This window comes from Mirounga leonina, unplaced genomic scaffold (assembly GCF_011800145.1).
Source record: "Mirounga leonina isolate KUSES-001 unplaced genomic scaffold, KU_Mleo_1.0 Mir_169, whole genome shotgun sequence".
Lineage (NCBI taxonomy): Eukaryota > Metazoa > Chordata > Mammalia > Carnivora > Phocidae > Mirounga > Mirounga leonina.
This window is the reverse complement of record NW_023270431.1, coordinates 20,893,538-20,906,726: the sequence shown is the minus strand read 5'-3', so window position 1 is coordinate 20,906,726 and position 13,189 is coordinate 20,893,538. Positions and strand designations below refer to the sequence as shown.

Sequence of the window (13,189 nt, the reverse complement as noted above, 5' to 3'; positions counted from 1 at the left end):
GACCATGACTTTTTGTTTTAATGTCAAGTAATAATGATGGCTATCATATGCCCTGTACAAAAATTAACTCAAAATGGATGAGAAACCTAAATGTAAGAGTTCAAACTATAAAACTCTTGGAAGAAAACCTAGAAGGAAATCTTCTTTACCTTGGATTAGGCAGTGATTCTTTAGATATGGCAACAGTACGAAAATCATCAAAACTAAAAACGTTTGTAATTAAAAGGACACCATCAAGAAAGAGAAGCCACACGCCACAGAATGGGGGAAGATATTCACAAATCATGTATCCGATAAGGTGCTTTTATCCAGGATATATACAGAACTCAACAACAGAACCCAATTTAAAAATAGGTCAAAGATCTGAATAGACTTTCTCCGAAGAATATATACAAATGGCCAATAAGAATATGAAAAGATGTTCAGTATCATTAGCCATAGGGAAATGAAAACCAAAATCACAATGAGGTATCACTTTATACCCACCAAGATGGCTACAATCATAAAGATGGACAATTAAAAGTATTGGTGAGGATATGGAGAAATTGGAAGTCTCACATATTACTGGTAGAAATGTAAAATGATAAAGTCCCTTTGGAAATTAGTTTGGGAGTTCCTCAAAAAGTTAAATATATATATATCAACACAAAAACTTGTACATGAATGTTCATAGCAGTGTTATTCATAATAGCCAAAAAGTGGAAGCAACTCAGATGTTCCTCAACTGGCGAACAGATAAATTGTGGTATATCTGTACAATAGAATGATTATTCAGCCATAGAGAAGAAAGAAGTATTGACACATGGTATGACATAGATGAACCTTGAAAAGCTTATGTTAAATGAAGGAAGCTAGACACAAAAAGGCGACATCATGTCCGGTTCCATTTCTGTGAAAAGTTCAGAACATACAAATCTGTAGAAATAGAAAGTAGAGTGATGGTTTCCAGGGGCTGCGGATTAGGGAGGAAATGGGAAATGACTACTAATGTGTATGAGGTTTCTTTTGGGGGTGATGGAAGTGTTTGGAATTAGTGGTGATGGTTGCACAGTTCTGTGAATATATTAAAAACAACTTGTACACTTTTAAAGGATGAGCTTTTGGTGTGTGAATTAGATTTCAATAAAGCTGTTATTTTTTTAAAAAAACTGAATTCTAGTCATGACAGACCTTTTCTCATTTTGGTTCTGTAGCTTCGAGCAAATGCTCTCATCAAAAGAGGCAGCATGTACATGCAGCAGCAGCAGCCTCTGCTGTCTACTCAGGATTTTAACATGGCTGCTGACATTGACCCTCAGAATGCAGATGTTTATCACCACCGAGGACAGGTAAATTTATTTTCGTATCAAGAGTTCTGACCTTTGGATTGAGGAATATGGTACCATTTTTGAGAATGTTGTCACAGGTTTCCTTGTATCACTTCTGCTAGTTGTGAACAGGTATAGTTTTATAGTTTGGGTTGGCATTTATTCAGTCCCATCTTAAATATTTGTCCTTTGAGTTTTGGTATTTGCTGATAAAAAAAAAAAGAAGCCTACAAATGTTGGCTTGCCTGTTCAAGTTTGGTTTTCAGGTGTTTCTGGCTCCTAGATTTTCAGTGACATTGAAACATTTGTTGGACATTTTGAGTTAATGCTAGAATCAACAAGGTGATTTCTGTGGGCTTCTTGGTGTAAGGAAATTTTGTCCTGGACTATCCAAATAGTACCCAAAAAAATCTCTTCTGAATGGAGTTTTCTAATAAGCATATTTGATTTTTAGTAAAGATACGTAGTGACGAAAGCCATTCCCAGTTTCATCCTCATCTGGGGAACACATGGCTTTATTATCTGTTTAATATGGATGGCTTCTTGAAATGGATGAGGGTGGAATGTATAGGCTATCCATAGAATAACAGAAAAGCAGCTGCCTTTGGCTCAGGTCATGATCCCAGGGTCCTGGGATTGAGTCCCATATCGGGCTCCCTGCTCAGCAGGGAGTCTGCTTCTCCCTCTGCCCCTCCCCCCTACTCATGCTCCCTGTCTCTCTCAAATAAATAAAAAAATCTTTAAAAAAAAAAAAGAAAGAGGGCGCCTGGGTGCCTCAGTTGTTAAGCGTCTGCCTTCAGCTCGGGTCATGATCCCAGGGTCCTGGGATCGAGTCCCACATTGGGCTCCCTGCTCTGCAGGAAGCCTGCTTCTCCCTCTCCCACTCCCCCTGCTTGTGTTCCCTCTCTCGCTGTCTCTCTCTCTGTTGGAAAAAATAAATAAAAATATTTTAAAAAAAAGAAAGAAAGGTAATTACTGATGTCTGATCCGCTTTGAAATTTTAAAGTACAGAGATGTTCAGTTTTCTAGGAGAACAGGTTTCTTGCTTAAGAGTGACCAAAACTGCAGTACAAAAATGGTGGTTTCTAATGGTGTTTTTGTTTTTTGTGTTTTTTTGTTTTTGTTTTTTTGGTGGACAGCAAAGCAAGGTTTATTGAGCGATAGCAAAGTGATCCTACAAAGCTCCCAAGGAGGGAGGGGACCCAAGAGGGTTCCCCTCTAATAGTGCTTTAGAAAAAATTGGTTAATAGTTTTAGAATCTTTCCTTTAAATGATAGGATTTTCTAGTTCACTGTTTCTAGAAAGTAATTCTGTATTGAATACTACATGCATAGCATGATGCTGAACTGTGATAAGAGACACTGTACTCAACTGGTGCACCTGTTATTTTGAATTGTGTATATTTGTGTGTGTGTGTTTTTGTTTTTTTTCTTAGCTGAAAATACTGCTTGATCAAGTTGAAGAAGCAGTGGCAGATTTTGATGAATGTATTAGATTAAGACCTGAGTCAGCTCTGGCACAAGCTCAGAAATGTTTTGCATTGGTAGGTTCTACTTTATTTTTGTGTTTTCCTAAACATCATTTGTATTTCCCATTGTTAACAAAAATAAGTACCTCGTTGTCTACAAAACCATCATCTCTTTTTTCCCCCAAAGGATGACTACAAGGGAAAAATGTGTTTAGGGTAATAGAAGTGTATTTGCTAAATGAGGAATTGCTTCTGTATTCCTCTGGATGTTTTATTTGAGTTCATCTTGGTAGATGTTTCTCCCTGATTTCATGCTCCCCTAAACAGCACTGTTCTCCCTGCTTTTCTACCATAAGCTAGCACAAAAAAACAAAAGCATTTTGAGGAAATACTCTTCAATCATACCACATAACTGCTTTCTCATCTCACCTTATTAATATTCAGAAACACAAAGCTGAAAATCAGGTAAAATAAGTTCATTTTTAGTGAAATGAGGTACTTCCAGTTAACCCTATAGCCTGAGTCCTAAAAGACTTTTTAAAGAAATTGGTCATGAGCACATTTATATTATGGATGAAAAATGTTATTAGGTGAAGCTTAATAGTAACTTTGGTAAAGTGGTAATAAATTGTATTAGATTTAAAACTCCCCCATTTATATGCAAAGTTAACTTCTTACAAGTTAGTGTGCCTTCTTCTAGATTATTGAACATCTTGAAATTGTATAATGGCAATGAAGTCATAGTTGTACATAGCCTATGGATCCCTGCTCCGGAGGTATTTCCTTGGAACCCTTTTAGATGCAGCAAATTAGGTTAGCAAATCACCTGCTTTTCTGGAAATATTTATGTTATTTTGTGTGACTTTTGTAATATGTTAAATTCCATGAGTTTTTGAGTTCTTGATTTGACAGGCCTGTTTTGATTTTTTTAAAACAGTATCGCCAGGCATATACAGGAAACAATTCTTCACAAATCCAAGCAGCTATGAAAGGTTTTGAAGAGGTCATAAAGAAATTTCCAAGGTGTGCTGAAGGCTATGCACTATATGCTCAGGTAAATGTGATTTTTCCTATTTTTTTCAGTTGGCAGTCCTTTTTTTTTTAAGATTTTATTTTCTTTTTTAGAGGTGGGGGAGGAGCAGAGGGAGAGGGAGGAGAGAGAGAATCTCAAACAGGCTCTATGCCCAGGAGATCCCGATGCAGGGCTTGATCTCACAACCCTGAGATCATGACCTGAGCCAAAATCAAGAGTTGGATGCTTCACCGTCTGAGCCACACAGGTACCCCTTAAAGATTTATTTTGAAGTAATCTCTACACCCAACATGGGGCTCGAACTCACAACCCCAAGATCAAGAGTTGTGTGCTCCACTGAGTGAGCCAGCCAGGGCCCCAGTTTACAGTCCTTTTAAAGAACTGCATTTGTATGCTGAATTTCAGTATGGAAATTAGAAAACGGTGCTTCCCTGGGTGCAGATGCTATGAACACAAATGGCTTTGTTCCTGTTACGATTCCCCTGCCTCCAAAATGGTCTTTTGAATCACCTTAGGAGTGACTCCTATGTTAATACAGTTTGAAAACCCTGGCCCTAAACTCAACGTGGGGAAGCTAAAGTTGAGCATTTCCCTCAAGTGTTCATTTGGATTGGATTTACAGAAGTTAATTACCTTAGGAAAATTTACTCTGTGCAGTTGGTGGGAAGAATGTCATGGAAAGGTTTTTCTTCCTATTTAGATCACTGTCCTTTTGACAGCTCATTTTAATATCTCTGTGGTTTGCCAAATCCTGAACCTTTCCTTGCTTTAGGATTGAAGGTGTGGAAAGTAGAATGTACACTTAAAAATTATTTTCACTTTTTAATTGTAGTCTAAAGTCTTTGAAAACTTACTAATTTTAAGTCATCCATTTAAATGAAAATGGTTAGCTTCTTATAGCCACAGACTTTTTTCTGTAAGTAAATGATCTCAGAATGACTGTTTTCTTAGTCTTTAAGTTGAAAGTTGCTTTTGGTATATTTATAAACCAGGTATCTCAGTACGCTGTATAATATCTTCTCTTACTCTTTTTTATTCCAAAGAAATGTTTTCCCCCTACCCCAAACATCACAGAAATAAGAAACATTTAAAAATGACCATCTGGGGTGCCTGGGTGGCTCAGCCGTTAAGTGTCTGCCTTCGGCTCAGGTCCTGATCTCAGGGTCCTGGGATCAAGTTCCGTGTCAGGCTTCTTGCTCAGTGGGGAGCCTGCTTCTCCCTCTGCCTGCCACTCCCCCACTCCTACTCTCTTTCTCTCTGACAAATAAATAAAATCTTTAAAAAATAAAATAAAATAAAATGACTGTCTGGGGTAGACACCTACCTCCAAACCTTTCTGCAGGTTGTTTTGTTTTTAATTTCTTCCATGCATTCTTTGGTCAAGTTATAAGTACCACAGGGTATAACTTTTTTTTGAGAGGGATTATGATAAGATTGGTTTATGTTGGATCTGTTCTTTAGAAGTCCTAATATCAGGTCACCTGGGGGGCTCAGTCAGTTGAGCGTTTGAGTCTTGATTTTGGCTCAGGTCGTGAGATCAGGTCCTGTGTTGGGCTCCACACTCAGCATGGAGTTTGCTTGAGATTTTCTCTCTCCCTCTGCCCCTCCCCCTGCTCGTGCTTTCTCTTTCTCTCTAAAATAAAATCTTTTTTTCTTAAGAAGAAAAAAAGTCCTAATATCACTGCATTGTTAAGAATTGAGATTCTAGGGTATGAAGTACAACCCAGAAATTCTTTAAATTGAGTTTGAAATGATATATTTGTTTTAAAATTCTAGACAGAATGGTGATAATAAAAAAATGAAACACTGGTGGCTGACTACACACTATTGTGAAAGCATGTGTGATATAAAATTTTACAGAATGCATAGAAGTTAAGATAGGACAAACACACATTATAATTGTAGGACATTTTTATTGAATAAGTACATTTGGGTTTATGCATTATGTTTGATTAGGAACAAACCAGAAAATGACAGCACCATGCTCATCACTGAAATGAAATTCAGAAGGGTTTTTTTTGGGCACAGATTTCTATAAGCAGCTAAAAGAGCAAAGGCCACTGAATAGCTTTTAAAGAAACTAATACTAGGTACAACCTCTTGAGAGCTTTTCTAATTGCATTTTTCCCTGTCACTATGCTACCTTCAGAATAGCTATGGCTTACTTGAGCTATCATCTTATCAGCACTAACGTTACTAGTCTAAAATTTCTATCCTTTGACCCCTCTTTTGATTTTTACTTCATGAAATATCTATATGTTACTTTATATACACACTAATAGTTAGATATAGTGTAACTTTTTTTTTTTTTCTTTTAAGCTTTTATTTGAGAGAGAGAGAGAAAGCACAAGCAGAGGGAGCGGCAGGGAGAGGGAGAAGCAGGCTCCCCGCTGAGCAAGGAGCCCGATGGGGGACTCGATCCCAGGACCCTGGGATCATGACCTGAGTAGAAGGCAGATGCTTAACCGACTGAGCCACGCAGGCGTCCCAGGTGTAACTCTCAAGCTTGAGCTTAGATGCTGGCCAAGTCTCAGAGTTAGGTTCAGTGTGAACTGGTATCCATATAACCAAGTGTTCCATTTCTGCCATGGGATTTGCCCTAAAATAGTTGACTGTAGCTGCTTTTTTTTTTCTTCTATCAACATTTTTAAGGAATGACTCTGATAACAGTTAACACATAACTGAATGTATTCTTCCAAATGAGTATTGTCTTTAAAATAAGTCCCTTATGACATATTATGATAAATTATGAATAAGTGACGTGAGTGTACCTGTGAGAAACTGATATTAGAACTGGCACCAAGAGTGGGACTTTCTCTGGTCTACACTGTACCAGATCATCTGCTATTTTATGTAACCACTTGACAAAAAGAACAGTTAAGATTTCATATTTACAATAATGCTTTATAAAAAAAATAAGATGTAACATTTAAACTTGGTAATAATGGATAAGTTAAGTAAATTTTAATTAGTAAACAATATACTTTTAATTGCTTAGGTTGACAGTTACCTTAATATAACTGAAGTATCTCCTCACATAGGCATTAACAGATCAACAACAGTTTGGTAAAGCTGATGATATGTATGATAAATGTATTGATTTGGAACCAGATAATGCCACAACATATGTTCATAAAGGGTATGTATATTTATGGTTCTCTGTTTCTGTAAGAAACTGTATATCTTGCATGTAATAAGATGGATTTCTTCTGGTCATTAAGAAAGGAAGGGGGGACTGTAATAGAAAGTATCAGTGAGTTAAGTGACAAATTTCTTAATGCTGTAGATGCTTCATTGTTAATATTTAAAATTTTATGTTTCATTCTTATACAGCAGTTGGTAAATATACTGTTTTCACTCTTTTAAAGATTTCAGTTCTGAACATCCTTTCAAATGTTAGCTATATCAAAATTAGTTTTTCCAGTCCTTATGTACTTATCATTTAAAAAAAACTTTATACAAAGTAAAAAGCTTTGCAGGGTAAGTTAGTAATAGAGTCTAGACCTTTGGACACTTTTTTCATAATAAGGATTTTGGACTATAAAACCAATATACAATTGAAAAAAATAATGCGAATCTGATTATGTACTGTTTTAGATTGTTTTTCCTTGTAAATTCATTTAGGGCAGAAATTGAGTTGTGTGCTTATATTCCTATTGATACTATGCCATAGTTACATCTGACTGCCTTGTTGCATTTGCAGTTTACTTCAGCTTCAGTGGAAGCAAGATCTGGATAGAGGTTTGGAGCTCATCAGCAAGGCTATTGAAATTGACAATAAATGTGATTTTGCATATGAAACCATGGGAACTATTGAAGTGCAAAGGTAACTTCTGTAGTCTGTTCTAAGGAAATTTAAGGCAGCTCCATAGATACTTATCTTTTCATTCTTCTCATTACAGAATATGTTATTGTCAGTATCCACTAAGTTCTTAGTATGTCATGCCTTTTGAAGGAAGCTTCCCTCAAAACTATACAACTTTGATTTGCCTTGTTTCATTTTTTCCTTTTGCATTAGAAAGGAAAATTTGATCTTCTCTAATACCTCTTGTGTGTTCTTTCCTCTTTCCACCTATATTATTTCTTTTGGAGGAAAAAATACCTGCAGTGTGCTTAAGGCAGTGCACAGCATAAGGATTCCTGCCAGAATACAGGAGGATCTAGATCCTGCTACAAATAAGCAACCAGCCAAATACCTGGACACGTTGAAACATCCCTGAGCCCATGAGTTGTCTTAAAAATCAGGGAGCTAGATAAGATTTTTTGCAACTCTTACTGCTCATAACCTCTTGTTTTGTGAAAATATTTATCCGGAGTTGCACTTGGGAGCCACCATTAACAGGTGACTACTGTTTATGCCATAGAATTTAGTGTCGTATACCATCTTAATATTCGCATTGCTGTCCATTTGAGTACTCTAGGCCAGGTACTGAACCTTGGGTATTTTTCCAAATTTTGTTTCAAATGATCTTTACCCCAGTCCTTATAAAGGTAGGGATTATATGATCTTTAGTTTAACTGAAGAGTGTAGAAACTGATGCCCAAACTGGTTAGCAAAGTTACATGACAATCCAGTAGTAGGAATAGGATATTAGCCCCTATATTTCACTGTTGCCAAATTAACTGATCTTGTTAGGAATCAATAGGGATTGTCTTAACTCCCTGTCATTCAGCCCCTCCTGGGTCCTCTCTTTGCCCCATAGTGGGCAGAATATATATAGGCTGATGGAATTTGTGACAATTACATGTAAATATTATTTATTTACCAGTCTGTTAATGTGAATATTCTTGCACTAGGATAGGATGGGATTCTGGTTCTTAATCTTTTTTGAGGAAAGCTATAAAGTTATTTGTAGAGCCTGGGTTAAGAACGCTGATATGCATTTTGATGGGTTTTCTTGGTATATTAATTATACTTTAAGGAATCCATTCTAAATCCTGCCTTACAAATAAATGAATGAATGTAAATGAATAAGTGAAATTGCTCATTATCCTAGCATTTAGCCAATCTCCTGTCTACCTAATAACCAAACATGAACTCTTAAAAGTTTTTTTTAAAAAAACAAGTCTTTCATGTAGCCATATATTGTGGTAGGAAGTTAAGTACAGTCACTCCAGAGGTCTGTTGTATTTCTTAAGAGTTTAACTGCATACATATAGTAGAAACTTTATAAATATTTATTGTAAGATTACAGGCATGTATGCATATATACATGGGTAAGGCAACTTAAAACAGCTCTTGGTTCTTGGCAAGTATGTAAAGCCTAACCACACCTAGACTGTGAGAGGTAAATTATATTTTTTTTGACCAAGCATATTCATCTATTTACTCAAAAAACAGATACTAATTACCAGGTATTGTACTAGGATCTGGGAATGGAGAAGTGTCTATTAAGTAGTAAGAATATGAATATATATTCATCTGACTTGCACAGAATGACATTATGTCTGTGGGAAGACTGGGGACGGAAGGGGAAGATATTTTTCATGAGGATATTGTATTTGAACTGAGCCTTAGAACAGTGAGGGTTTGATTTAGAGTCAGGCAGATGCCATAAATCATCTGAGCATTATATGTAGGTAGGAGAGCCAGGGGCCCCAGGGAACCTGTGTAACTGGAGCGGAGGTGCATGGGGCGGGAGTATGGTGGTAAGAGATGAGGGGAAAGAAGAGGAGTTCACACAGATGTGAAGGTAAGGCCCCCGAATACCAGTAATGTTCTCTGAGGTTATGTCACTACTTTCTAAAGGAGCCTTATGATGTAGTATAGAAACACAGAATTTAGGAACCAGACAGGATTATAATTTTAAGTCATTTAATTTCTCTAGTCTCGCTGTTCTTATCTGTAAACAAAGACTACAAACGGTTTAAGTACATAGTATTTATAATAGTAGCTAATATTCATTGAGTGCTTCCTATGTGCTAGGCACAATTTTGTTTCTTATACAGTATAGAAGCATTTTTTTTGGAATCATAAAACTGGGTGGTCAGAAACTTCGTTGTATTCTGTGAAATGCTTGTTGGTTGTGAAACATTTAAAATTGTTCTTTTAGAGGAAACATGGAGAAAGCCATTGACATGTTCAACAAAGCTATTAACCTGGCCAAATCGGAAATGGAGATGGCTCATCTGTACTCACTCTGTGATGCTGCCCATGCCCAGACAGAAGTTGCAAAGAAATACGGATTAAAACCACCAACGTTATAAAATGGGGGTGGGGGGGCGGGGAGGAGAATGACCCTCTTTTTAGAAGTTTACTCCCTTTTCAACTGAACCCTAAAGACACTGTCATGAACTGTGTTGAATGGTGGAACTTAGTATTTCTGTTGTGCTGTTGTCATTCGTTACATGTTTCATGTTTAGGTGTTGCGGGAGTGGCTGTTGAAGGAAGTTTGCAGTGTTACAGCTTTTATTCCCTGTGCAACAAAAGCTTAGAACCTGTTAAAGGGATATTAAAGTTGCAGAGAGTACAGAAGATGATAATTGGCCATGCAAATAAAAACTTTGATTTGTTTATTTGACTTTTTTTTTTTGGAGGTTGGTGGGTTATATTCTGGATGATTTTGTGTGTGTGTGTGTGTGTGTGTAATGTATTTTACAGCATGTTGGTTTTTAAATTAACATAGTAAGTGCTGTAAAATAGGTTTCTTTTGGATTCAATTAATCCCTTTTAGTTTTTTTGGTTTTTTTTTTTAGAAAACAAAACTTAAATGGGGATTTTGTTTTAAAGGCAGCAAAACAGACCCTTTAAACCACTGTCAGCATGCACAATGCCTCTGATTCTGCAGAAGGTTAGATTCAGTGGCAGCTTAAGCCTCTTGACCCCATTCAACTCCAATGGATAATGTACATTGTTCTTAAAAGTCCACAGCAGCTGGCTTTCATCAAATTACACCGAAGCAAAATACTCTGGTATATATGCTGGAAAACTGAAAATTAATAGGAGAGTAACCAGGCAAGAGGTAAGATGAAATAGGAATGGGTTTGTAAATTGCCTGTGGCTATTTTCTCTATTAGGTACACTATTTAATAGTGTATTTTTGAAAGAAAATTCAGGTTGATTGTATGTATAAAGATGATGTGTGATGTGTGGGAATGTTTAATTAGCTTAAAATTTGTAGAGAAGAAAATGTGATTAAAGGTTCCAAAAGGATGTAAGTCTTGGAGCCAGAAGCATAGTATTTCCTGAGGTGGTTAAGTTTAGCGTTTTAACTATGGCTACATGTGCTTAAAGAATATTAAACCAGTATTTTCAGAGGTGTTGAGGAAATGTGGAATGCTTTTTAGTTTTGAGCTAACCTTGGTCTCTAGGGCCTGACTGCCCATGTCCAGGTCTTTACTTAGGAGTACTAACAGATTTTTTTTTCCCTTACTTAACTTTTTTACTTAGAAATCACTTTGGGTTTTGTTTTGTTTTTCCAGTTGTCACTTTTATAGACCATCTTTTTGTTTATATGCTGGATTTTTCTGGTGGGAGAGGGGTTGTGTTCTTAAGGTATCTCTTGTTTTGAGATATTTGGGGCTGGGAAAGGTTTATTTAAGTCTGAGTATAATAGAAGAGCAAGCAAGCCTTCAGTTACACTTCTGGAAATGAAATCTAAGTTTGCATTTTGGGGAGTAAAGGAGCATTGTACCCCTCTGTTAAGAGGGTGCTTTATCCTAGTGAAGTCAAAAAGGTTTTGTCTGCAAATGCTATCTTCTTAGAAACTATAAGAAATGACCCCTTCCAAAGTCAGAGTTTGGAAAATATTGAGGCGGCCTCTAGTGGGGACAATTTAAGATGGCTTGGATAACGGAAAAGTTTGAGAACTCTGCATTTTAGTTCTTAAATTATGTACCAACTATCATAACATACAGAAATGTTCTACATCTCTGAATAACCTCTGAGTTAAAGTTTTTATTTGCATGGCTGTATTGACATTAACACTGGTATTTTCTTCTACTGCTCTCCCTTCCTACCCTTTGGGGTTGGGTAGAAAAACACGAAGGAAACTGAAGCATGTGCCATTCAATACTACCATTCCAAATCCTCATGGACTATTGCTTGTTCTGAAAAATATTTGAAACTGCACTGAAAGCTGCATCTGTCTGTATCTTTTCTTTTGTAAATGACCTCACATGTAAATTCACCAAATAAATATCACATTCAAGCTTTTCTATCTGTTCTTTAAATAAAAAGATAGGTAGTTTATTCATTTATCATAGTACAGAGTAAAACCATAATCATTCTCTTGTGGGCTCAAACTAACTGAAAATAGGTCATGTTTAGTATATGAAGCAGAGTAAGTTTTTGGTGTGAATGGTGGAGCTCCCTGAGAACATTTGTCCTTCTTACTGGTGAAACAAAGCTCTAAGAAGAGCTAGCAGAGCCGGCTTCCTTTTTTCCTACCTATACTTGCCTTACCCATGCTTGCATGGCAGCCTAGAAATTTGCCAAGCAGACCTGAGCCTTGAGACAAACATGATCTTCAAACTGGTTTCACCAATGAGTTTTGATCACAGTTTGCAACCACTCTGTAGCGTTTCAGAAGGGATGCCTGAAGTTATCTACCCTTTATTAATTGAGGTATAAACAGGGAATACATCCCAAAACAACAAGCAGCAGCTTTGGTTTTAAAACAGTTCAGACAGAATTTCAGGCCTCTGGAAACTCAAATTGTAGTTTAAACTGTCCCGGTACATCTCAGCTAACTGTCATCATCTTAAGGCTGTTTACAAACAGGAGGACCGTATAGTTTAAAAAAACAAGGAAACTTTTGAGTATAAAAGTAATAGTTAATCAAGACTGTCCTGAGTACACTGGGTTCTTTGCTATATTTATAAGGAAATAACATAGAAGGGGGAGCAATTAATCCTACCCTCAGTCCTCTGTAAAACTGATTTGTGAATAAAGTGACAGAACTTTAATAACTATTTTCAAGCCTTAACATACTGTGATAGAATGATATTGGTCTCCTGAAAGATACCCACATCTTGATCCCTGGAACCTGTGAATGTTAATTTACATAGCAAAAATGAACTTTGCACATTTGATTCAATTAAGATCTTGACATGGGAAGATTATGCTGGATTATCTGAGTGAGCCCCAAATGTAATCCCAAGTGTGCTTGTAAGAGAGAAATCGCAGAAGAGGATGTGATCACTGGGAGAGATTGGAGTGATACGGCCACAAGCCAAGGAATGCTGGCAGCCACCAGAAAACATATGACAAAGTACAACATCCATTCATGACAAAAACTCTCAACAAAGTAGGTTTAGAGGGAACATACCTCAACATAGTAAAAGCAATTTATGAGAAAACCTACAGCTAACATATTCAATGATGAAGAACTCAGACCTTTTCCTCAAAGATCAAGAACAAGACAAGGATATCCACTCAAT

The 13,189-nt window shown here is 36.8% G+C and overlaps 1 protein-coding gene across 1 annotated transcript in view; it reads left to right on the top strand.

Annotated features, from left to right (window-relative positions):
- TOMM70 (translocase of outer mitochondrial membrane 70) overlaps window positions 1-11,963 on the top strand; it is a 38,139-nt gene extending 26,176 nt beyond the window's left edge. The window contains exons 7-12 of the mRNA XM_035015235.1: window positions 1,194-1,328; window positions 2,743-2,850; window positions 3,713-3,829; window positions 6,850-6,947; window positions 7,512-7,634; window positions 9,862-11,963. Of these exons, the coding sequence (XP_034871126.1) occupies window positions 1,194-1,328; window positions 2,743-2,850; window positions 3,713-3,829; window positions 6,850-6,947; window positions 7,512-7,634; window positions 9,862-10,015 (735 nt within the window). The 3' untranslated portion in view covers window positions 10,016-11,963. The remainder of the gene's footprint in view (window positions 1-1,193; window positions 1,329-2,742; window positions 2,851-3,712; window positions 3,830-6,849; window positions 6,948-7,511; window positions 7,635-9,861) is intronic.
- Window positions 11,964-13,189: the final 1,226 nt, after the last annotated feature.